This window comes from Moschus berezovskii, chromosome 22 (assembly GCF_049115385.1).
Source record: "Moschus berezovskii isolate FMDL1 chromosome 22, NW_MosBer_1.0, whole genome shotgun sequence".
Taxonomy (NCBI): domain Eukaryota; kingdom Metazoa; phylum Chordata; class Mammalia; order Artiodactyla; family Moschidae; genus Moschus; species Moschus berezovskii.
In genome coordinates this window covers 17,020,142-17,042,564 of record NC_142481.1, presented here as the reverse complement: position 1 = coordinate 17,042,564, position 22,423 = coordinate 17,020,142, and the positions used below count along the sequence as shown (strand labels likewise).

At 57.4% G+C, this 22,423-nt stretch overlaps 2 protein-coding genes across 2 annotated transcripts; one reads left to right on the top strand and one right to left on the bottom strand.

Moving 5' to 3' along the window:
- The first annotated feature begins 2,702 nt into the window (after positions 1–2,702).
- Positions 2,703–15,824, top strand: ARHGAP33 (Rho GTPase activating protein 33). Its single transcript, XM_055411002.2, has 22 exons — positions 2,703–2,912; positions 4,826–4,923; positions 5,000–5,084; positions 5,438–5,518; positions 5,628–5,765; positions 6,194–6,286; positions 6,847–6,969; positions 7,058–7,135; positions 7,221–7,287; positions 7,370–7,429; positions 7,510–7,662; positions 7,744–7,846; positions 8,773–8,917; positions 8,995–9,077; positions 9,162–9,269; positions 11,026–11,171; positions 11,806–11,959; positions 12,044–12,189; positions 12,270–12,344; positions 13,358–14,032; positions 14,130–14,521; positions 14,606–15,824. The coding sequence occupies exons 1-22, from the start codon at positions 2,907–2,909 to the stop codon at positions 15,383–15,385; spliced, it is 3,789 nt and encodes a 1,262-aa protein (XP_055266977.1). The 5' UTR covers positions 2,703–2,906; the 3' UTR covers positions 15,386–15,824.
- Positions 15,825–16,146: 322 nt separating this feature from the next.
- On the bottom strand, positions 16,147–21,935 carry LOC148774363 (inactive serine/threonine-protein kinase TEX14-like). Its single transcript, XM_088830729.1, has 14 exons — positions 21,803–21,935; positions 19,827–19,941; positions 19,283–19,448; positions 19,052–19,197; positions 18,910–18,970; positions 18,705–18,829; positions 18,485–18,577; positions 17,769–18,107; positions 17,532–17,689; positions 17,261–17,454; positions 17,162–17,176; positions 16,691–16,846; positions 16,270–16,508; positions 16,147–16,165 (listed from the first exon to the last, which is right to left on the bottom strand). The coding sequence occupies exons 1-14, from the start codon at positions 21,933–21,935 to the stop codon at positions 16,147–16,149; spliced, it is 1,959 nt and encodes a 652-aa protein (XP_088686855.1).
- Positions 21,936–22,423: the final 488 nt, after the last annotated feature.

Sequence of the window (22,423 nt, the reverse complement as noted above, 5' to 3'; positions counted from 1 at the left end):
ATCTGAGGTTATTGATATTTCTCCCAGCAATCTAGGTTACAAGCTACCCCCAAAACTTAGTGGCACAAAACAATGATTCTATTATGCTCATAGATTCTGTGAGTCAAAAATTTGGACAGGGCAGAGTTGGGAATAGATCATTTCTGCTCCATGATGTCTAGGAGTTCGACTGGGAAGAAAAAGATGGTTTGACAGCTGGGAGTGGAATCTCTGGAGACACTTCACTTCTAAGTTTGGCATCAGGGCTCAGACAACTCCAAGCTGGACTGCAGTCTATACAAAGTCTCTCCATTTGGCTTTTTTTGGTTTGTTTGTGTTCATGTACTCAATTATGTTCTGACTCTTTGTGACCCCATGGACTGTAGCCCGCCAGACTCCTCTGTCCATGCGATTTCCCAGGCAAGAGTATTGGAGTAGATTGCTGTTTCCTTCTCCAGGGGATCTTCCCAACTCAGGGATCAAACCTGTCTCCTATGGCTCTTGCATTGCAAGCAGATTCTTCACCTGTGGAGTCTGTGGCTTCAGTTCAGGTCAGTTGCTCAGTTGTGTTAGACTCTTTGCGACCCCATGAACTCCAGCACGCCAGGCCTCCCTGTCCATCACCAACTCCCAGAGTCCACCCAAATCCATGTCCATCGAGTCGGTGATGCCATCCAACCATCTCATCCTCTGTGTCCCCTTCTCCTCCTGCCCTCAATCTTTTCCAGCATCAGGGTCTTTTCAAATGAGTCAACTCTTCGCATCAGGTGGCCAAAGTATTGGAGTTTCACCTTCAGCATCAATCCTTCCAATGAACACCTAGGACTGATCTCCTTTAGGATGGACTGGTTGGGTCTCCTTGCAGTCCAAGGGACTCTCAAGAGTCTTCTCCAGCACCACAGTTCAAAAGCATCAATTCTTCGGCCCTCAGCTTTCTTTATAGTCCAACTCTCACAGCCATATGTGACCACTGGAAAAACCATAGCCTTGACTAGATGGACCTTTGTTGGCAAAGTAATGTCTCTGCTTTTTAATATGCTGTCTAGGTTGGTCATAACTTTACTTCCAAAGAGTAAGCATCTTTTAATTTCATTGCTGTAATCACCATCTGCAGTGATTTTGGAGCCCAGAAAAATAAAGTCAGCCACTGTTTCCACTGTTTCCCCATCTATTTGCCATGAAGTGATGGGACCAGATGCCATGATCTTTGTTTTCTGAATGTTGAGCTTTAAGCCAACTTTTTCACTCTTCTCTTTCACTTTCATAGAGGCTTTTGAGTTCCTCTTCACTTTCTGCCATAAGGGTGGTGTCATCTGCATATCTGAGGTTATTGATATTTATCCCAGCAATCTTGATTCCAGCTTGTATTTTATCCAGCCCAACGTTTCTCATGGTATACTCTGCATATAAGTTAAATAAGCAGAGTGACAATATACAGCCTTGACATACTCCTTTTCCTATTTGGAACCAGTCTGTTGTTCCATGTCCAGTTCTAACTGTAGCTTCCTGACCTGCATACAGGTTTCTCAAGAGGCAGGTCAGGTGGTCTGGTATTCCCATCTCTTTCAGAGTTTTCCACAGTTTATTGTGATCCGGACTTCCTCAAGCATGAACTGCCTCAGCAGAATTGAACTTCTACATTGTGCATCAAGGCTCCAAAGCTAGCCATTCCAGTGGACAAAGAGAAAACTGCATTACCTTTTACTAGCCTTGGAAATCACATAGTGTCAATTCCTATTCATTCCTATTCTCTACTGGTTGAAGTTGTCACAGTCTTGCCCAGAGTCAAGAGGAAGGAAAGGCAGACTCTACTTTCTCAGGAGAGACGTGTGAAAGAATCTGCAGTTGTGTTTCAATGAGGGGGAGGGGGTGCAAAGAATATTCCAGGCAGAGGGTACTTCATGTGGGAAATACCTGTTGTGGAAGTGAGGTCAGCAAGTTCAATAAATTGAAATAAGTAGTTGTAAATTGACTCCTCATCACACTCCTTTCCCCAATCTCTGCTTAATTTTTATCTATATTTTAAAATATTTATTTTGCAAACTCTTTTCCCACTATCTTTTGAGCTCCATGTGGGCAGGGTATATTTCCCCGTTTTGGTTACTGATAGATCCACAATTAAGTGATCAGAGTTTTTGAATGAATGATCAATGGGTTGATCAAGGATGCACCTTCGAGGACCTTGTTGAGGGCATGATCAATGGTTGGAAAGGGTATTGTTAACAGAGTGTTTTCTGAGCTTCAGTCAACAACAGGAAAAATTATGATTGAGTTTGTACGAGGTATCTGAGCCAGTGAAAAACATCCTGAGCCAGTGAAAAATATCCATGGGCCAATTTCTTAGTATTCCAAGAGCAGGGGTAGGGGCTCAGTCGGGACTGACAAAGTGGGGATCGGGACTTTGAAGAGCTGCTTAGGGAGTGGAGAAAAGCTTGCGTTCATGAGAGAAGCCAGTTAAGAGTGTCAAAAGAGCCATCACTGACAGTGGACTAAGGGAAGGGTCCACTGCATAGTGTCAGAAATGTTAGAAGCAAAGCATAAAGAACCTGGGGGTGTGTCTCAGGAGGGGAATGACGGCCAATGAAACGCAGGCATGGGCGTGGTGCTGTCAAACTTCGCGGGGCGGGACCGAAGAGATCTAGCCAGAAATAGGACCCAAGCTGAAGCCAATGATTAGCCGCCAGGTGGGCGGGGCGTCGCCCTAAGGCCAAGGGTGGAGCCAATGAGAATCTGCGCCGCTTCCCTCATTGCCCCCGCCCCCGTGGAGCGCGCGCGCCAGAGCCACGGGCAGCCGTTAGAGGCGGGGCCTGCAGCCGCCCGCGCGCGGCTCGCGCCCTCCCCTTTGTGTCGCCATGGCGGCGGCATCGGCGACGAGGACGACGAGCGAGGGGTCCAGCGCGGCTGGCGCCTGACGAGGCTACGCGGATATGGTGGTGAGGCGCCCCCGCGGCCGTCCGTCCATCGGCGAAGTCAGTCTGTCCGCGCGCGGCCACGCCCCACGCGCCCCGCCCCTGGCCCCGCCCGAGTCCGCGGCCCGCACCGCCCCTCACCCCTCACCGCGGTCCCTCTAGTACCCCGGCCTGGTCTTGGGCTCGAGCCCTTACCCCGGCCCCGCCCCCTCAACGCGCATCCCCGTTCCACGCCCTGTATGGGGGTGCCAGTGGCCGAAGACCCAGACTTGGGAGGATAAAGGGCTGGTCCTGGGAAGGACCCCGCATCCTCGAAGTGGCCTCCGCGGGGGCCTTCTGAGGGTCTCCGAGTCCTCCGCCAGCCCCTGTCCCAGATCCATCCTCAGCATCGTCATCCCATCCTCCTCCTCTCCCTGGCCTAGACCCCTCCTCCTCCTACCATCAGCCCCTTTCTCATTCTTGAGCCCCACCCCCACCCGGCTCCATCCTCCGCCTGACCCTTTTCTTCTCCTTTCTCATCCCATCCCAGTCCTTCTCAACCAGCCCTCCCTTACCCCCTCCCCGCATCAGCCTGAACCTTTACTTCAGCCTCTCCAACTGCTCCCCTCCTCCTTACTCCACATCAATCCCCAGCGTGCATTGTACCCCCTGATGTGATCATTGGGTCCTCTCCATCTTCTTGTCCTCATCCGCCCTCCCCCACCGTCTCCCTCTCCCACCATGCTACTCCTGCTCATTCATCCATTCATCCCCTCATTCCCTCAGTTAGCATTCACTGAGACCTCTGTGTAGTCCCTTTGCTCCAGGCACGGAGAAAGTCAAAACCCATCCTGCCTTGGGGAGCTTCATGGGCTGGAAGGGGACCGACCCAAGGGTGAGACCCAAAGGATGAAGTCGGGGTTGTAGGAGAATGAAGGAGAAAGAGGCTAGGGCCCATTCTGGGAAATCCTCATCTGGCAGATGGTTAATTTATTCATCAGATTTTACCCAGCCCCTGCTGGGTGACTGAGCTGGCACTGGGCATTGGGACCCAGAGAGGAATCAGACACAACCCTACTTGTGAGGAGCTTCAATTCTCTGCCCAGCTCTGTGCAGGGCAATGCTGGGGGAGTAGGGACTGAGCCTCAGTCCAGTGTGGGAGATGGACTTGTCACCAGATGGGGACATCTCAGAGTGCACAGGGCTGTAAGGAGGGAAGTTAAGGCAATATCATCAAGCCTGGGATGGGGGAGGCTACTCTGAGAGTCGGATCTGAGGGCTAAGTGAAAGCATGGGGAAAAATGGGGATGAGTGTTCCATGCAGCGGGAACAGCCTTTGCAAAGGCCTAGAAGGAAAGGAGAAGATGATTCTTTTGTTGGACTCTTAGAAGTCTGAGAGCTCTGAGAGCAGAGGCAGTGGGAAAAAATGAGGCTGGAGAGATAAGCAGAGACCAGAGTATTTAGACTTTATCTTAAAGACAACAGGGAGCCATTGAAGATCCCTGACCTGGGGAGAGACAGAAAGATTTGTGTTTTGTGAAAGTGATACTGACTCTTGCTGTGAAGAAGCTGGCAGGAAGGGAGAGGTGGAAGCAGGGAGACTGATAAGATGGGAGCTGTGATTGTCCAGACGTTGATGAAAGGTGCGGAAAGGCACAACCCCTTCTCTCCTGGGGCTACAGGAGGCTTTTAAACAGGGAGAGATAGTACCAGCATGCTCTTGCCCTGACGCACCCATGGCCCTTGCTCTTCCAGTCCCCGACTCCAGAGCACACATGAAGAAGCAGACCTACCCTGAGCCCAGCCTTCACCTTCCCCTGACCTACCCCTCTACTCCACGCTCAGGACAGTGTGTGGAGCAATTCGGGCCTGCAGGCCCAGGCTGCCAGATAACAATGCTCCCGTTGTCTCTCTGCTCCCATCTCTGGGGGCCTCTGATTCTTCTTTCTGCTCTACAGGCTCGCAGCACTGACAGCCTGGATGGCCCAGGGGAGGGCTCAGTGCAGCCCCTGCCCCCCGCTGGGGGACCCAGTGTGAAGGGGAAGCCTGGGAAGAGGTGAGGTGAGGGAGAGCCTCAACCTAGGAGGGGAGCCAAGCGTAGAGCTGCTAGTGATCTGTTGTCTGTCCCCCAGGCTCTCGGCTCCTCGAGGTCCCTTTCCTCGGCTGGCAGACTGTGCCCATTTCCACTACGAGAACGTTGACTTCGGCCACATTCAGGTATGGGGGTTGCACCCAGGTGGGTAGGCAGGATCCCACCCAACCCTGAAGCAGCATCAGCCACTTTACCCCTGAAACCTCCCCTCGAGAGTGACTGCTCGGTGGCAGGAGTTGCAGGGCAGAGGCGAGACTTGTTCCTTCATTCATTTGTTCCTTTATTCATTGAGCAATGACTTTGTTAGGTGTGAACTTGGTGCCGGGACCTTGGACTCTTACTGAGCCATCACCAGGCCTTGACTGTGGGGAGACCCAGGAGGCGGACACGGTCCCATCCTTTGATAGTGCCGATCTGGAGAGGTCAGGACAGGGACAAAAGTGAGACCCTCACCTGGGCCTTTTGTTTCCCTCTGCAGCTCCTGCTGTCTCCAGAGCGTGAAGGTCCGAACGTCTCTGGAGAGAATGAACTGGTGTTCGGGGTGCAGGTGACCTGTCAGGTGCGGCCAGCCACCCCTGCCTCCCCTCTGGCCCCGTGAACTGACTGCCATGGTCCTCAGCTCAGTATAATGAAGCCACTGTATCCCCCTGTCCTTCCTACTCCCACAGGGCCGTTCCTGGCCAGTTCTCCGTAGTTATGATGACTTCCGTTCCTTGGATGCCCACCTCCACCGATGCATATTTGACCGGAGGTTTTCCTGCCTCCCAGAGCTTCCTCCACCCCCAGAAGGCGCCAGGGCTGCCCAGGTAGACTACTTGTCCTAGCCCCTGCTTCAGCCAATGTGTGTCCTCACCAGTAATGGGTGAAACCATCAAGGCAGGGGAAATAGATAAATATTAAACACTGGTATGTCCTGAGTTTCAACCAGTTGGGGGCCTCAGAACTGCAGCAGGGTGACTTCCTTTAGTTTCTAGGATTATGGGGAGTTTCAGGGGGCTCCAGGGGAGGATCAGAATGACCAGATCACTGGGGGCACACAGGGCCTTGGCCCAGCCTATTTATCTGGCTATTTAATACTGATATGACAGTATTTCAGTACTTCACAGGGGAGTGGCACCCATGTGTTCATGTTGAATTTCAGCCCTGCCAGAGGCGAGCTAGGGCAGTACAGGAGGGCGGTGGGCTCTCTTGGGTGGGGTCTTCTCACAAACCCCACTGTGACAACCTGCCCCAGATGCTGGTGCCGCTGCTGCTGCAGTACCTGGAAACCCTGTCGGGGCTGGTGGACAGTAACCTCAACTGTGGGCCGGTGCTTACCTGGATGGAGGTGGGCCCGGGCAGGGGGCTTGCAGCTGGGAGTGAGGGAGGGATGTCTGAGGAGCAGCCTGGGAGGGTGTGTGGGCACAGGAAGGAAAAAAGCCAGAGTGGAGGAGGCCCTGGTATTTCAGTATCTGTGTGGGCGCTTGCCTGTGAGAGAGAACGCAAGTGGGTGCGTGCATGTGTGTGTGTATGTGTGTGTGCAGGTGTTGGGCTGTGGGGATGCGAGAATTTCAAGGTATATTGGTATACTGGCTGGAAATAGGTTTGGCTGTAGCTCGCAGAACGCCAGGCTAAGAGTGCAGGTTTTCAGATAGCAGATATGCAGTGTTTGCTGTGGAGGATGTGGGTGCAGGAGTGAATCAAGATGGTTTCGGGCAGGGGCATCCTGGGACATGAAAGGGAATTTGCTTTGAAAGGGGCAAGAGTGTAGGTGTTTTACCAATAGCTCTGAGTGACAGGGGCACCCTGGTGGGGAACAGGAGGTGGCCTCCAATAGGGGAACCTTCTCGGTCTTTACTATTGCCTTTTTCTGGCCTCTGCCTGCCACATCCCCCCCCCCCATTTCAGCTGGACAACCACGGCCGGCGACTGCTCCTCAGTGAGGAGGCCTCACTCAATATCCCTGCAGTGGCCGCTGCCCATGTGGTAAAGCGGTACACGGCCCAGGCACCTGACGAGCTGTCCTTCGAGGTAAGGCTGTGGGGGTGCAGACTCCAGCTGGGCTCCCCGCTTCATCTGTGCCTTCTGACCCTGCCTCCTCATGCCCACCCACTCCCAGGTGGGAGACATTGTCTCCGTGATCGACATGCCGCCCACGGAGGATCGGAGCTGGTGGCGGGGCAAGCGGGGCTTCCAGGTGAGCCTGGCTAGAACTGGACAGGTGGGGCCGGGGCACTGCGCCAGCTCAGGTGGCCCCGTCACTGACCCCAAACCCTCCTCAGGTCGGTTTCTTCCCCAGCGAGTGTGTGGAACTATTCACGGAGCGGCCAGGTCCAGGACTAAAGGGGGGTGAGTGTCCTGGGCAGAGTGGGGAGGCCCTGCTGCATCCTTTCCCTGCCCTCCATCCTTTCCACTGCTGTTCACCCTGCAGATGCCGATGGCCCCCCATGTGGTGTCCTGGCTCCCCAGGGTGTCTCCTCTCTGACCTCAGGTAATGTGAACATTACTCGTTTGCCAGACCCTGCCCCGTCTCCCCATGCGACCCTGTGTGACCAGCCTTTACCTCCACAGCGGTGCCCCGGCCGCGGGGGAAGCTGGCTGGGCTCCTCCGCACCTTCATGCGCTCCCGCCCTTCCCGGCAGCGTCTGCGGCAGCGGGGCATTCTGCGGCAGAGGGTATTTGGCTGTGACCTGGGAGAACACCTCAGCAACTCAGGCCAGGACGGTGAGGCCCAGTCCGCCTCCCCTGCCCTTCTTCCCCACCATGCTGTGACCCACCCAGCCCCTAACCCCCACTTTCTCCCAGTGCCCCAGGTGCTGCGCTGCTGCTCTGAGTTTATTGAGGCCCACGGGGTGGTGGATGGAATCTATCGGCTCTCGGGTGTATCATCCAACATCCAGAGGCTACGGTGAGGACCCTCCACCAACCTTCATGAGCACCTGCCACATGCCAAGCATTAAGCTCTAGGGACACCATGGTGAACGAGCTGGAGACTCCTGCCCTCATGGGGTCCACGTGCTGGAGGGAGAGGCAGACAGGAAAGGAGAGAGTTGACAATAGGTGACAGGTGGCCTGGAGAAAAAAAAGACAGGGTGAGGGAGATCATAATAAGAAATCAAGGTGGGTGGAGAAGGCCTCCCGGGAGAGAACTCGCTGGGGAGGAGGTAGGGGAGCGAGCATTGTGGTTGCCCACCATGGAGAGAACAGCCAGCGAGAGGAAGGTGGCAGCAGATGATGTTTGAGAAGTGATTAGGGGCGAATAGGTTCACGGGCCCTTTTTGATGACTGTTAGGCTCTTGGCTTTTACTGGGAGTAAGGGAGGAATCACCAGAATGATTGTGGGCCGAAGACAGGCAGTAGGCATAATAGTCTAAGTAGTGGGAAGCACTGAGGCCCGGGCTTCTAGGCGAGAGCATAGAACCTGAGGCCGAGGTCCCATGTATAGAGCTTTTTCACCTGAGAGGGTGAGACACCGCCAGGTTGTGAGCAGAGGCCACTGGGATTTCAGCTGCATTTTCCAGTGCCTCTTGGAGCCAGGAAAATGGCACAACTTTGTGGATGGAGCCCAGTCACACTCTGGAGGCAGATAGGCTTGGGTAGCTACAAGCAGGGTGTCTCCCTCCAGAGCCTCAGTGTCCTCCTGTGTAAATGGGGCGCCCTTGTCTTTGGCATGCAGGGTTGTTGGGGGGAAGGGGGTTCAGTAAGGTACTGCCTCTGAAAACCCAGCACAGGAAGAGGGTTGCATCTACCTGTGGACACTTTGGGTGTCAGGGCAGGACCCAGCCCGGTGGGCCAGCTCTGACCTGCATCTTCTTCTCGACGTGGTGGCCTCAGGCATGAGTTCGACAGTGAGAGGATCCCTGAACTGTCTGGCCCCGCCTTCCTGCAGGACATCCACAGCGTGTCCTCCCTCTGCAAGCTCTACTTCCGAGAGCTGCCCAACCCCTTACTCACTTACCAGCTCTACGGGAAGTTCAGTGTGAGTGAGGGTGACTGCAAGGCAGGAGGGGCTGGGAGGTGGCAGCCCAGCCCCCCTCACACTGTGCATTGTCTCAGGAGGCCATGTCGGTGCCAGGGGAGGAGGAACGCCTGGTGCGGGTTCACGATGTCATCCAGCAGTTGCCCCCACCACACTACCGGTAAACCAGGACGCGCAGGGAAGGGTGGTGGTGGACTCCCAAGGGAGGTGAGGCTCAGGCGTCCCTCTCCACTCTCACCCCCAGGACCCTGGAGTACCTGCTGAGGCACTTGGCCCGCATGGCGAGACACAGTGCCAACACCAGCATGCACGCCCGCAACCTGGCCATCGTTTGGGCACCTAACCTGCTACGGTAAGCTGGCAGCTCACTAGCCTGCTCCCCCAGCTCCCTACCAACCCCCAGCCTGGGCCTGGAGTCTCCCTGACCACCCCCCAACCTCACCCCAGGAACCCATCCAACTTTTACTCTTTTGATCATTTCACTCAACACCTTATTTCTTTTCTTGTAATTTATTTATGGTTGTGGGGTCTTCGTTGCTGTGTTGGGGGTTTTCTCTAGGTGCAGTGAGCAGGAGCTACTCCTTGCGGTGCACAGGCTTCTCATTGTGGTGGCGTCTCTTGTTGCAGAACACATGCTCTAGGCTCATGGGCTTCAGTAATTGCAGCATGGGAGCTCCAGGGCACCCAGGATTCAGTAGTTGCGGCGCAGGGTCTCATTAGCTGTGGCTCACCAGCCCTAGAGCGCATGGGCTCAGTAGTTGTGGCACACGGGCTTTAGTTGCCCCAAGTCATGTGGGATCCTCCCGGACCAGGGATTGAACCCACGTCCCCTGCATTGGAAGGCGGACTGCTGCCACTGCCACCAGGGAAGTCCCTCAACACATATTTCTTAAGTGTTGGGTGCCTGTATGCCAGCCCCTGTTCTCAGCACTGGGGACACAGTGGTGAGCAGAAACCTACGCTCTGAGCTCACAGTCTCATGCGGGAGATGACAGTGGACATTACCAAAAAAAAAAAGCACCATGTGACAGTGATGAGGGCCGAGGAGAAGGATTTCAAAGTAAGGAAGGGAGATCTGGTCAGTCATGGCACTTGAGATTTTTAGATAGAGTGGCAGAGAAGACTTCAGAAAGAAGTCCTCCTCGGCCAGCAGCAGGGTGAGCCCAAAAGGATTTGATGGTGACCGAGACAGGCAGGTTCTCTGTCCTGAGAAGTTCAGTTCTTCTTGGGAATGAGGTAAATAAATAAACAAACAAAATAGCTAGTACGTGGTAGGTGTAAAAACTATGAGGAAAAATAAGACAGACCTGGGACATACAGGTTTACAATTTTAAATAAAATAGGTGGGGAAGACTCCACTGAGAAGGTAACATTTGAACTAACAGCTGCAGAAGGTAAGAGAAGGACCTGTGTAGCTGAGAAAGAGCAAACCAAGCAGAGGGAATAGCGAGTGCAAAGGTCCTGGGGCTGGGTTAGGGCCCAGTGTTCTGGAGGCCAGCGTCACTGGAGCCAAGTGAGAGTACAGGGCTGAGGGGGAGGAGACGGTAAGGTCAGAGGTGATGCAGGAACAGACGGGGACTGACTCGCAGGTTGTGGGTCATGGTGAGGACCTGGCTCTTACCAGGAATGACGTGCAGCCAGAGGAGGGCTCTGAGCCAGGAGGGCCCTGATCTGTGACTTAGGGCTTCATAGGCTCCCTCTGACTTAGTGTGGGGAGCAGACTGTAGGGATTTGGGGGGGAGCAGGGGGAACAGGGAGGAGGCTGTGTGTTGGTCCAGGAGGGAGAGGATGGAGGCGGGGCCAGAGTAGGGGAGTTCAGATTCTGCATAGAGTTTGTGGGTGGAGCCCACGGGGTCTTCTGCAATTGGATGTGGGTATTAGGGAAAGAGGGGTCAAGGGCAATACCAAGGTATTGACTGAGATGGGATAGGCAGGGAGGGAGCGGGTTCTGGGGAAAGGCTGAGAATCTAGTTCTAGATGTGATCAGTTTGATAAGGTCAGAGACGTTGAATGACAGTCACTGCTTCCACGGCACCCCACCCCCTCTGGCCAGAACACACCAGCTGGGGCTCCAGGCACCTGGCCACCCTCCCCCTCCTCCTATCCAGGTCCATGGAGCTGGAGTCAGTGGGGCTAGGGGGGGCAGCAGCCTTCCGGGAGGTGCGGGTACAGTCGGTGGTGGTGGAATTCCTGCTCACCCACGTGGACGTCCTATTCAGTGACACCTTCACGTCTGCTGGCCTCGATCCTGCAGGTATGCCCATCCTATCCCATGTCCTGACTACCGCCCCCCATCGTCAGGGATGCAGTGGGAGGGTAGGTGGGCTCCCAGCCCCATCCCTATCCCACTGAAGCTGGACCTCCCTTCTGGTTCCTTGAGGACCCCGCCCCGGCCTCTCCCTCCCCTTCCCCCCCCTTCTCATTTCAGCTCCTACGCTCAGGATCCCCACTTCTTGGCCCGGACATCGTTCTTCCTTCACCCCTTGTAGCTCCTGGGGGCACTTGGGGCCATGGGTCCACCTGGGAGGAGGTGGGAGGTCCCCAGACTTGACCCTGCCCCGGCCCCACCCAGACTCCCTGCCCTGCCCCGGACCCCAGCCCAATCAGGACTCAGCACGTCGGAGGGCCCTCTGGCCCGAGGTAACTGAAGCCAGAGCCGCTGTCCTCGCTGGCTGCTGGGAGCTGCCTCCTCATCAGCTCGTTCTGCCTCACTCCTCCTCCTCACCTGCCTGCTGCCCACCCATTCCCGCCTGATCCGTCCTGGCCCCCTGCCTTGCCAGCCCGGGTGGGCACGCTGCGGGGCCGGGGCTTGGGCTGTAGCGCTTGGCTTTGCCTGTGGCCTTCAACAGCCTCAGGGCTGATGGCTGCCCCCTCTCCCAACTCCCCAGGCCGCTGCCTTCTCCCCAGGCCCAAGTCCCTTGCGGGCAGCGGCCCCTCCACTCGCCTGCTAACACTAGAGGAAGCCCAGGCTCGGACCCAGGGTCGGCTGGGGACACCCACTGAGCCCACAACTTCCAAGCCCCCAACTTCACCTGTGGAAAGGTGAGTAGGATGTCCAGGAGGGAGGGACTGGCCTGGGGGACCCAGCTCCTCAGCTGGCCTCCTATGTCTTGATCCAAACTCCAGGAGGAAAGGGGAGAGAGGCGAGAAACAGCGGAAGCCTGGGGGTAGCAGCTGGAAGACCTTCTTTGCACTGGGCCGGGGCCCCAGCATCCCCCGAAAGAAGCCTCTGCCCTGGCTAGGCGGCACACGGGCCCGACCACAGCCTTCAGGTCAGAGGCCGGGCAGTGGGTGTGGTGGCTGGAGAGCCACCCTGGAGTGTCCCCCATTACCCTTCATCCTCTCCCTGCAGGCTGCCGACCTGACACTGTCACACTGAGGTCTGCCAAGAGTGAGGAGTCTCTGTCATCGCAGGCCAGTGGGGCTGGTGAGCACGGGGTGACCCCTGCCTGTGCCCAGGTGGAGCTGGGAGGGACTGGGGCTCTGAGCTGGCCTCCATGTGGTGTTCTTAGATTTGGGGGTCTTGGGGTATTTTGTTTTAATCTGGACCTTATGTACAATAAGTTTGATAAAGCTTCACTCTTGGTTCACGATGCACTATGGTCATTGGCCCACACAGGGTCCTTCTAGTCTTTTGTTCATCCATTTTGAAAAAAATTAAATAGTATCATGAATACCCATTAACCCACTGGCCAGAACTAAAGGCCTCCCACCACAGTACCTGCCAACTCCTCCCCCCCGCCACCTGCTGCCTCCCCACCTCAGGCATCCTCTGATAGTCTGCTGTTACAGTTTTGTCACGTGCAGGTGTAGGGATCAGCAACATACTGCTGGTTGTTTTGAAACTTTGATTAAAGGGTATCAGTAAAAGGGGTATCGTGCTTTGTGCGTACTCACTCACCACTACGTCACAGGCTGCCGTCCGCACACCTGGTGTGGCTCAGGCTCCTTCCTCTCCATCACTGTCCATTGTCAAGTGTGGGTATCCCCTCAGGGGACGGGATGCTTGTCCATGCCCCTCCTGATGGATCTGGGGGCTCTGACAAGCGCTCCCAGGAGTGGAGGCGCACACCGTATGATAGGCCCACATCCAGCTGTACAAGACGAGGCCCAAGTATTTCCCAGATGTGGTCGCCCCATGCTGTCCTCCCAGCCACTGGTTATGAGATCCTGTCGGTCTCAAGCTTGTAGCCAGTGGGGCTGTCAGACTTTGTTCTTGCCTCTGGAACAGATCTCTTCATGGACTTGCCACTGATGTCCTCTATCACCCGTGAGTCTGCACAGCTCCCCCTGGATCCCCAGCCACTGTGACCCTAGCCAGGGACGTGTCTCTGTGTGTTATTTCCCCAACTTACTGGGGGTGTGTGTCCTGTTCTCACTGATGTGTCTGGGTAGGTAGTTCTGACCCCTAACTCCCCCTCCCCCGCACTGCCCTTCCAGGCCTCCAGCGGCTGCACAGGCTACGGCGACCCCACTCCAGCAGTGATGCTTTTCCCGTGGGCCCTGCACCCGCTGGCTCCTGTGAGAGCCTGTCGTCATCCGAGTCCACCGAGTCCTCCTCCGAGTCGTCCTCCTCCTCTTCCTCCGAGTCCTCTGCAGCTGGGCTTGGAGCACTCTCTGGCTCCCCTTCACACCGAACCTCAGCCTGGCTAGACGATGGTGACGAGCTGGACTTTAGCCCACCCCGCTGCCTGGAGGGGCTCCGGGGGCTTGACTTTGATCCCCTTACCTTTCGCTGCAGCAGCCCCACCCCTGGGGACCCGGCACCTCCCGCCAGCCCGGCCCCCCCAGCCCCTGCCTCTGCCTTTCCACCCAGGGCGACCCCCCAGGCCCTCTCGCCTCGGGGCCCCACCAGCCCTGCCTCACCCGCTGCCCTGGACATCTCGGAGCCCCTGTCTGTGTCGGTGCCACCTGCTGTCCTAGAGCTGCTGGGGGCTGGAGGAACACCTGCCTCGGCCACCCCAACACCAGCCCTCAGCCCCAGCCCGGGCCTGCGCCCCCACCTCATCCCCTTGCTACTGCGTGGAGCTGAGGCCCAGCTGAGTGACACCTGCCAACAAGAGATCTGCAGCAAGTTGGCATTACCTGGTCCCCGGGGAGCCCAAGGCCAGCATGGTGTGTCCTGTCCAGCCCAGCCCAGCCCAGCCCACCCCCCACAACCCCGAGGCTGTGCCCAAGACCTGGCTGACTTCTCTTCCTGTTCCTCTCCTAGGTGCTGGTATGGATTCACCGCTGCTGCCCCCACCCCTGTCCCTCTTGCGCCCCGGGGGGGCCCCACCCCCGCCTCCCAAAAATCCAGCACGCCTCATGGCCCTGGCCCTGGCTGAGCGGGCTCAGCAGGTGGCCCAGAGACAGAGCCAGCAGGAGCAGGGGAGCACCCCGTCTGCTCCTCAGTCCCCTTTCCGCCGTTCACTGTCCCTGGAGGTGGGCGGTGAGCCCCCAGGGACCTCAGGGAGTGGGCCACCCCCCCACCCCCTAGCCCACACAGGTGGCTGGGCTCCAGGACCCCCACCCTCCATACCAAGGCAACAAAGTGATGGGAGCCTGGTGAGGAGCCAGCGGCCCACAGGGACCTCAAGAAGGGCACCCCGAGGCCCTGCCCAGGTCAGTGCCAAGCTCAGGATGGGTGGGGGGTGCAGGGCTGCGCCAGAGATGGCAGCCCAGTTCCTGTGTTCTGTCTCCCAGCAGGTTCCCACCCCTGGCTTCTTCTCAGCCCCCCGGGAGTGCCTGCCACCCTTCCTCGGGGTCCCCAAACCAGGCTTGTACCCCCTTGGCTCCCCATCATTCCAGCCCAGCTCCCCGGGCCCAGTCTGGAGGAGCCCCCTGGTTCCCCCTGCACCACTGGACAGAGGAGAGAACCTGTACTATGAGATCGAGGCGGGTGAGGGGTCCCCCTACTCTGGCCCTTCTCGATCCTGGAGTCCCTTGCGCTCCATGCCTCCAGATAGGCTCAATGCCTCGTACGGCATGCTTGGCCAATCCCCACCACTCCACAGGTCCCCCGAATTCCTGCTCAGTTACCCACCACCCTCCTCCTGTTTTCCCCACGACCACCTTGGCTACTCAGCCCCCCAGCACTCGGCTCGGCACCCCACCCGGCCTGAACCCCTCTATGTCAACCTAGCCCTGGGGCCCAGGGGCCCCTCACCCGCTTCTTCCAGCTCCTCTTCCCCTCCTGCCCACCCCCGCAGTCGCTCTGATCCTGGCCCCCCAGTCCCCCGCCTCCCCCAAAAGCAGCGGGCCCCCTGGGGCCACCACACCCCTCACAGGGTGCCTGGGCCCTGGGGCCCTCCAGACCCTCTCCCCTACAGGGTAGCCCCACCAGCCTATGGGAGGGGGGGTGAGCACCACCGAGGGTCCCTGTACAGGAATAGGGGGCAAGGGAGGGAGGGGGCTGGTCCCCCACCCCCCTATCCTACTCCCAGCTGGTCCTTCCACCCTGAGAGCCAGACCCGAAGCTACTGCTGAGCCAGAACTGAGAGGGACCTTCCTTCTTTCTCTTCCCCCATCACTGATCTTGGTCCAACCTGATCCCTTGTTTTGTATTTTCCGGAGCTTCTGACCCCTACCCCAGGTTTCTAACTTTGTAACTTGCCTTTGATGTGGGTCCCTAACCCGTTACAATAGCCTACCTACCGTGGGCTGACGGGCATGCCCGTTCCCCTACCATCCTCCACCCTGGGGCCTCTCGCACAGATCTGAGAGGGTTAGGCTGACTCCTTACCCTCCCTTTCCCTCCAGGGGTCCCCAGCATGTCCTGTCCTGTGCACAGGGAGTGGGGGACTGTTCCTGCTATCTCCCCACACACACCCCACTAAACCATCTGACAAAATTAATGAATAAAATGGTGAAAATGTGGCTGCTGGTGTCATGCTGGGGCCAGGCTCAATGAATAAAGAGGCAGTGACAGGTGGGTTGCTTTCTCATTTTATCATTTCAGCAGGTGCTAAGTGGGGAGTCACTCCTGGGAGGCTCTGAGGGGCGACATCTGCAGAGAAGGGGCCATGGGTGCCCTAACAATGTGTCAGGAGTGGGATTGAGCCTGGGCCCATCTTCAAGTTAGCATCCACCTTGCAGCTCTGCTATGATCTCCTCCAGCAGATCCATTCTGGGAGAGGGTGGGGTAGGGGTGGGCTGAGATTGACCTCGGGGAGGAGGAAGGGGCCCGGGGCCCTCCCACCAGCACCCCACTTCTCACTTCTGCAGGCTGGAGAAGCGACTTCCTCTGATCAGCTCAGGGCTGGGTACCTGCTGGAGTAAAGACTAGAGCTGCCACCAGTGGCCACAGAGCTCAGGAGGGCCCTGGGAGGGTGGGCTGGGGCAGGGCCTGGGCTCAGGGCCCTCTGCTTCACCTGCCCTCGTGGCCTTCCCTGCCAACAGCCTCCAGGGCATGGAAAGCCTCCCTGTGGGTCAGCAGGCAGGGGTTGGGCTCACAGGGCCGGGGGTCCAGCAGGGCAGCCCTGTGTGTGTGCCGCTGCAGCCCCCACAGGGCTTGGATCTTGGCTGAGAACTTCCTCTCAAACCGCTCCTCAGAGCTCTGAGTCCCCAGCAGGGAAGCTGAGTTCTGAAGGCTGGCGTGCAGGGCAGGGCCCTGGGGGAAGCAGGGTTGGTCGGGGAGGGGGGTGGTAACCGGTCAGCGAGGGGAACAGTGGGGGTCCCAGGGAGTCCCTGGTCAGAGGAGAGGCAGCCAGGGCAACTGGGGTTGGTGACAACTCGGGGGAAGGGTAATGGGTGAGCAAATGGACAGTGGCACAGGACTCGGGATATCCATACTGTTGAGCTGGGCTCCAGGCTGTGGTCCAGGCGGACCCTGGCTGTGGGGCTGTGCCGTGGGCAGAGGCCAGTGCGGGGACCCAGGCTGCTGCCTAGAGTCAAGCTGCTGCCCGAGTCCCAGGTGGCACCCCTCTGGACTCTGCTGTAGCCCACAACCTGCAGAGAGCGATGGCAGAGGGCTGGCATGGGTGGCCCACAGCTCCCTCGGTCCTCCATGTGCCTGTCCTGGCTCCTGCCTAGGATGGGGAGGGGCCTAGGGACATCACAGCAGGGCACAGGCCTGGGTGCAGTCGGCTCTGGGAGCCACCTCACAGTACAGTGTTTCTGAGTTTGTAGACCAGCTAGTTGGAAATGGGGTGGGGGCACAGCTGAGCTTTGCTCAGCACCTGCTCCCATCCCCTGTGCCCTCTAACCTGGTAGAGAACCCTGGGGTGGAGGGCACCATGTGGTCCAGTCCCTTGGGGAGCTCACCTCAGAGGCGGAGTCCTGTGGAGAGGAGGCTGGATGTGGGGGACAGGCCCTGCCTGAGGTTCCGTGGCTACCGCCCTCCCCCACCCGCCTGTCCTGTACCTGAGCCACGGCTTCCCGCAGCAGGTATCGTGTACTCTGCAGGCTGCCATAGCGGTCAGCAGGCCCTAGGCCCAGCCCAGCCCGAACCACAGCCTGGTAGGGGGCTGGCACCAGGGGGTCCAGGGCGGGGCTCTCACCCGCCTCCAGTTTAGCCTTCACCTCAAGCCCTTTTCTTCCAGCCCAGGGCAGCTCTCCTGTGAGAAAGCATGATTGGGGGATCCAACCGAGGTGGGGGACCTCCGTGGGGCTGGGAGCAGGGTTACTCACTGACCCGTGAAGACCTCTTGGGCCAGGATGCAGAAGCTGTAGAGGTCTGACGTGGCTGCAGGCGTGTCACCGCGGATGAGCTCCAGCGGCAGCCATGGGTACAGTTCAGGAGGCGGGGGCAGCCCTGGGCCTGGGCCTCCCCAGGTGTAGCCCTGTCGTGGCCTGTGGGGGCCAAGGGACCTGGTGAGTCAGCAGCTGCCGGACAGGGCCACAGGGGCAGGACAGGGAGGCAGGCACTCACCTGGGCTGCAGCCAGCATTGGTGCAGCGGGCGCCCGTGCTCCAGGCCACCCACCTTGGCCAGGCCTGGCCGCACCAGCTGCACTGCATGGGAGCTGAGGCCGCCGTGAGCATGCCAGCGGGCCTGCAGGAACAGCAGGGCCTCCAGCACCTGCAGCAGCAGGTGGCCTGGCAGCAGGCCTGGCACAAGGTGGGGGGGTCCCATTTCTCGTGGGCCCTGGGGGTGTAGCACCACATGCAGGGAGCCCAGCCACACGGGTTCAAAGAGAAGGCACAGCCCCGATAGGTCCTCCGAGGGGCTCAGTGCCATCAGCAGCAGCAGGTTGGGGTGGTGCAGGGCGCTGGGCGGAAGGAGAGCAGGCCACTCGTGAGGAGGCCCCAGCCTGCCCGGCCGGGAGCTGACCATCTGCCTCAGCCCCCGGAAAGAGGAGAAACGGTGACCCCGGGTCACACAGCCTGGCAGTGGTGGGGCCAGCACCACTGTCCGTGGGACCCTCCCAACACCCACTCCTCTCCAAGGCCTACAGAACTGGGCGTCACTTTCCCATGGTGAGGTGGGTCACTCCAGTAGGAGGGCTCTGTGCCAAGTGCTGGCCCAGGGGTGAAGGCTGTAACCACGACCCCCACCACATTCCCTGGTCATCTGTTTCCAGAACACTCAAGTTGGGCAGGGCGGGTAGAAGACGGCAGGGGTGGGGGGCCGGCTGGAGGGACCCACCTGCAGTGTTGAAGGTCAGCCAACAGCACATCAGCCTGGGCTCCCGGCACCTTCGGCTGCCGCACGGTCACGGGGTGGCCCCTCCACAGGAGGCTAGAGGAAGGTGGAGGGCAGAGAGCGCAGGTCTGAGACAAGGGGTTTCCCGGTGAGGGAGGCAGGAAGGCCGGACTCTCCCCAGCTCTGCTGGACACCAGACAGGGTGTCGGAGGGGCTCTCTCACTTGGCCATGAGGGTGTGGGAGCTGCTCCTGTAGGTGCGGTCGGGCTCGCCCTGTGCTGGCAGCAGCTCCTTGGGGTCCACGAGGGGTACGCCTGTTACCAGCCCCAGTGGCCACAGGCTGCTCAGCTGGTGGTGGGGAGCGGGACCATGAGGCAGGAAGAGGACGGATGCCATGGTCCCCACTCCCTCCGACATCTCCCGCTTACCTGGCCGAACCCTAAGGCAGGGACATGGGAGGGTCTCCTGGTCTGCTCCGGCCTCCATGCCCTGAGGTAAAGGGCCGTCTGAGAGAAAGTCCAGGGTAGCCGGGCGTGGCTGGTGGGCAGGCCTCAGGACGTGCACCGTTACCTGTTCGCCTGCACCAGCCGCAGCCCGCCACACAGGCTGTGTCCAGAGCTGGCCTGCCACTGGCCCAGGGAGATAGCGGGCGCCAGCTCACTGCCGTGCAGCAGGGCTGACATGTGGGCCCGGCACAGCTGTAACAGCTCCAGCATCTGGACGGGGCGGGGAGCATGTGGGGTGAGGCGGGGTGGGGGGGTCCGGCCCTGAGGCCCTCAGCCCACCCTGGCCACAGCTCACCTCCCAGCTCTGCTTGGCACCACCTTGTTCTGCCCAGTCCCGAGGGCTGCGCCCCTGCTGGTCGTGCAGACGCAGATCGCCGCCCGCCTGCAGCAGGTGTAGGAGCACCAGGCTACAGCCCGAGAAGGTGCCTGCGTGCACGGGCGTGCTGCCGTCCAGGCAGCGGCTGCAGCAGAACAGCGAGGACAGGGATGGGTTAGGAAAGGGACGCAACAGGGACAGGAGGTGGCAGGAGGGGAGCATGGAGAGATATGGGGGTCACTATGCTCATGGGAAGAGGGCATCAGGAGGGCGGGCTCACTTGGGGACACAGCAGAGTCCTTGAAAGGGGGAGAGGATGGCGGTGAGCATGGAGGCACCAAGAAGATGGGAATGGTTTCTGGAGGACAAGAAGGGGTTAACTGAGAAAACAAGCTGGGTCACGGGGATGGGAGTGGGTCTGAGGGAGAGAGGTCTCTGGGGAAGATAGGGCTGGCTCTCAGGCTCTCTGGGACTCAGACGAAGGGCGCTGGGAGTGTGGGGGCATCACCACGTGTCCACTTACTGGTTGGGGTTGGCACCAGAGGCCAGCAGGAGCCGCACGGCCGAGCTGTGGCCCAGCAGCGCCGAGAGGAAGAGTGCCGTCTGCCCAGCTGAGTTCTCACCGTCTACCTGGACAACTGAGGGGCAGTGAGGCTTAGGACTATCCCTGCCCCTTACTCCAGGGGCAGAGGTCCTGGAAACACCTTTCCCAATTCCCAGCCCCCACAATCCCCCAGATTCCATCTCTGTGTCCTGGAACTGCCACCTTCCAGCCGCTGGGGACTCTGCCTCAGAATCCATCTCAACACACTCCTCACCACCAAGTCCACAGAAATGGAACAAGGTGACGTCTACTTGCCCTGCCAACATCCACCCCACCCCTATCCCAGAGGTGTCAAAATCACACAAAAGGGGGTTTCCCTGGTAGCTCAGTAAAGAGTCCACCTGCCAATGCAGGAGACACAGGTTCAATCCCTGGTCGGGGAAGATCCCACACGCTGTGGAGCAACTAAGCCTGTGCACCACAACTAAGCCTGTGCTCTAGAGCCTGGGAGCCTCAACTACTGAGCCCCACTGCCTAGAGTCCGTGCTCCACAATAAGAGAAGCCACCGCAATGAGAAGCCCATGGAGCACAACTAGAGACAAAGCCTGCACACCAGTGAAGACCCAGCGCAGCCACAAATAAATAAATTTTAAAAATCGCACAAAGGTACCCAGGGAAAGAGGGCAAGGCCCATTTTTATGAGGCAAAATATGACCTTAACTCCAAAACCAGATGAGAGTTTCCAGAACCAGAAATGAAGTCATACATCAATTCAATTTACGATCATATATGCAAAGCCCCTAAATAAAGTAAAAGGGGTAACCCAACTGATTTATTCCCAGAAAGCAAGGGTGAATCAACAAAAGAAAATCTATCAATGTAAAAAAAACACATTCAGAAATTAAAAAATAAAAATCACATTTAACTGTATCAGTAGATGCAGAAAAAGCACTTGGTAAAATTCAATGGCAAAAAACAACAAAAAAAATTCAATGCCTACTTATGATTACGGGAAAAAAATCTACCTCAGAAAACTTAGATCGAAAGTTTCTCACTTGATAAAAATTACAAACCAAAACCCAAGAGCAAGCAAAGTACCTAATGCAGAAACATAAGATTCTTTTCTTTAATATCAAGAATAAGAAAAAAGATGTACAATGATAACAAGATGTAGGAGTTCTGGCCAACACCTCATGACAGAAAAAAGAGACTGTGGTTTACAAGACTGAATAGCTGAGACCAAACTGTTACTGTCTGCAGATAACAATAAAGTAAAAGAATCAACACACACAACTATCAAGCAAGCTCAGAAAGTGGCTGGGTACACAATCAACTTACAAAAATCAGTGAATGACAGAAACTTTAAGGTTGATCATGTTAATTTCCTGCCTACAACTCCAGGGGTTTCCAATTACACACAGAACAAAGCCAACAAAATTCACACCACTCTTAAGGCCTGTTCCTGTCTGTAGTTGCTACCTCCCTGAGTCCTTTTGCTCCCTGATGCTACTTACATATCCCCAGTTTTGGGGTTTGTGGGGGTTTTTTGCTTTAAAATTTTATTTTTAATTGGAGAATAATTGTTTTATCATACTGTGTACCCAGTTTGTTTTGATTTTAGGGCCTTTGCACTGGCTATTCCCTCTGAAGTGCCTGTTCCCCAGCTGTTTCCATGACTGGCTCTTATGCTGTGTGACCCAAGTATCAACCCATTCGAAAGGCCATCCTTCCAGGGTGTCTCCCTCATTCTCATCACTCTCTTAAATTCTCATTATAGATTAAATTCACAATGATCTAGAGAGCCAGTTTCACCCCTAAGCCTCCGTCACAGACAACAGCTCCTTGGCACATGACAGGTGCCTGATACACAATTGTTAACAGGTCAACTGAAGTTGCATCCTCTTTTCTGCTCCTTGATCTCATTCCCTCAGGCAGTTTCAGCAGCCAAACTCACCTCTCCGCAGGAGTCGGGTGAGGCCCCAGCTTGGGCCCCCAGCCACAGCCAGGCGATGGAGACGGCCCACCTGGCTTTCTGGATCCCGAACAGAGCCCAGCTCCACAGGGAATCGAGAACGCAGTGAGGGCATCTGTGGACTCCGTCAGCTCCTGGCTGGGAATCAGTGAGCAGGTCTCATGAGGGCAGGAGGACATGAAGGACTAGATCTCTGGGGGCAATAAAGACAGAGCTGGCTGTGAGTCTTGGGGGGCAGTCTGAAAGAGAGAGGTGATTTGGGAGGGGTGTGATTTGGAGAGAGGCGTCTGAATGAGAAATAGGGCGGGACCTGGGAGAGCTTCAGACCAGAAGGTCAGGAGTCCAAGGGAGTCTGGGAGTGAAAAGAAGCTAAGGAAATCTGCTCTCTGTGGCAGAGGGGTAGTAAGGGCTATGAGGATAGGAGTCAGGGGCTTGGGAAGAGAGTCTGAAGACTACATAGGGACAGGAGGAAGAGGGCTCTGAGGGTTAGGACCTGAGAGGGAGGTGCAGTCTACAGGCTGTGAGACAGGAGTGTCCAAGGAAGGAGGACAGCCTGAGGGCAGGGTCTGCAGGCTGGGAAAGTGCCTTGAGGAGGGGTAGGGG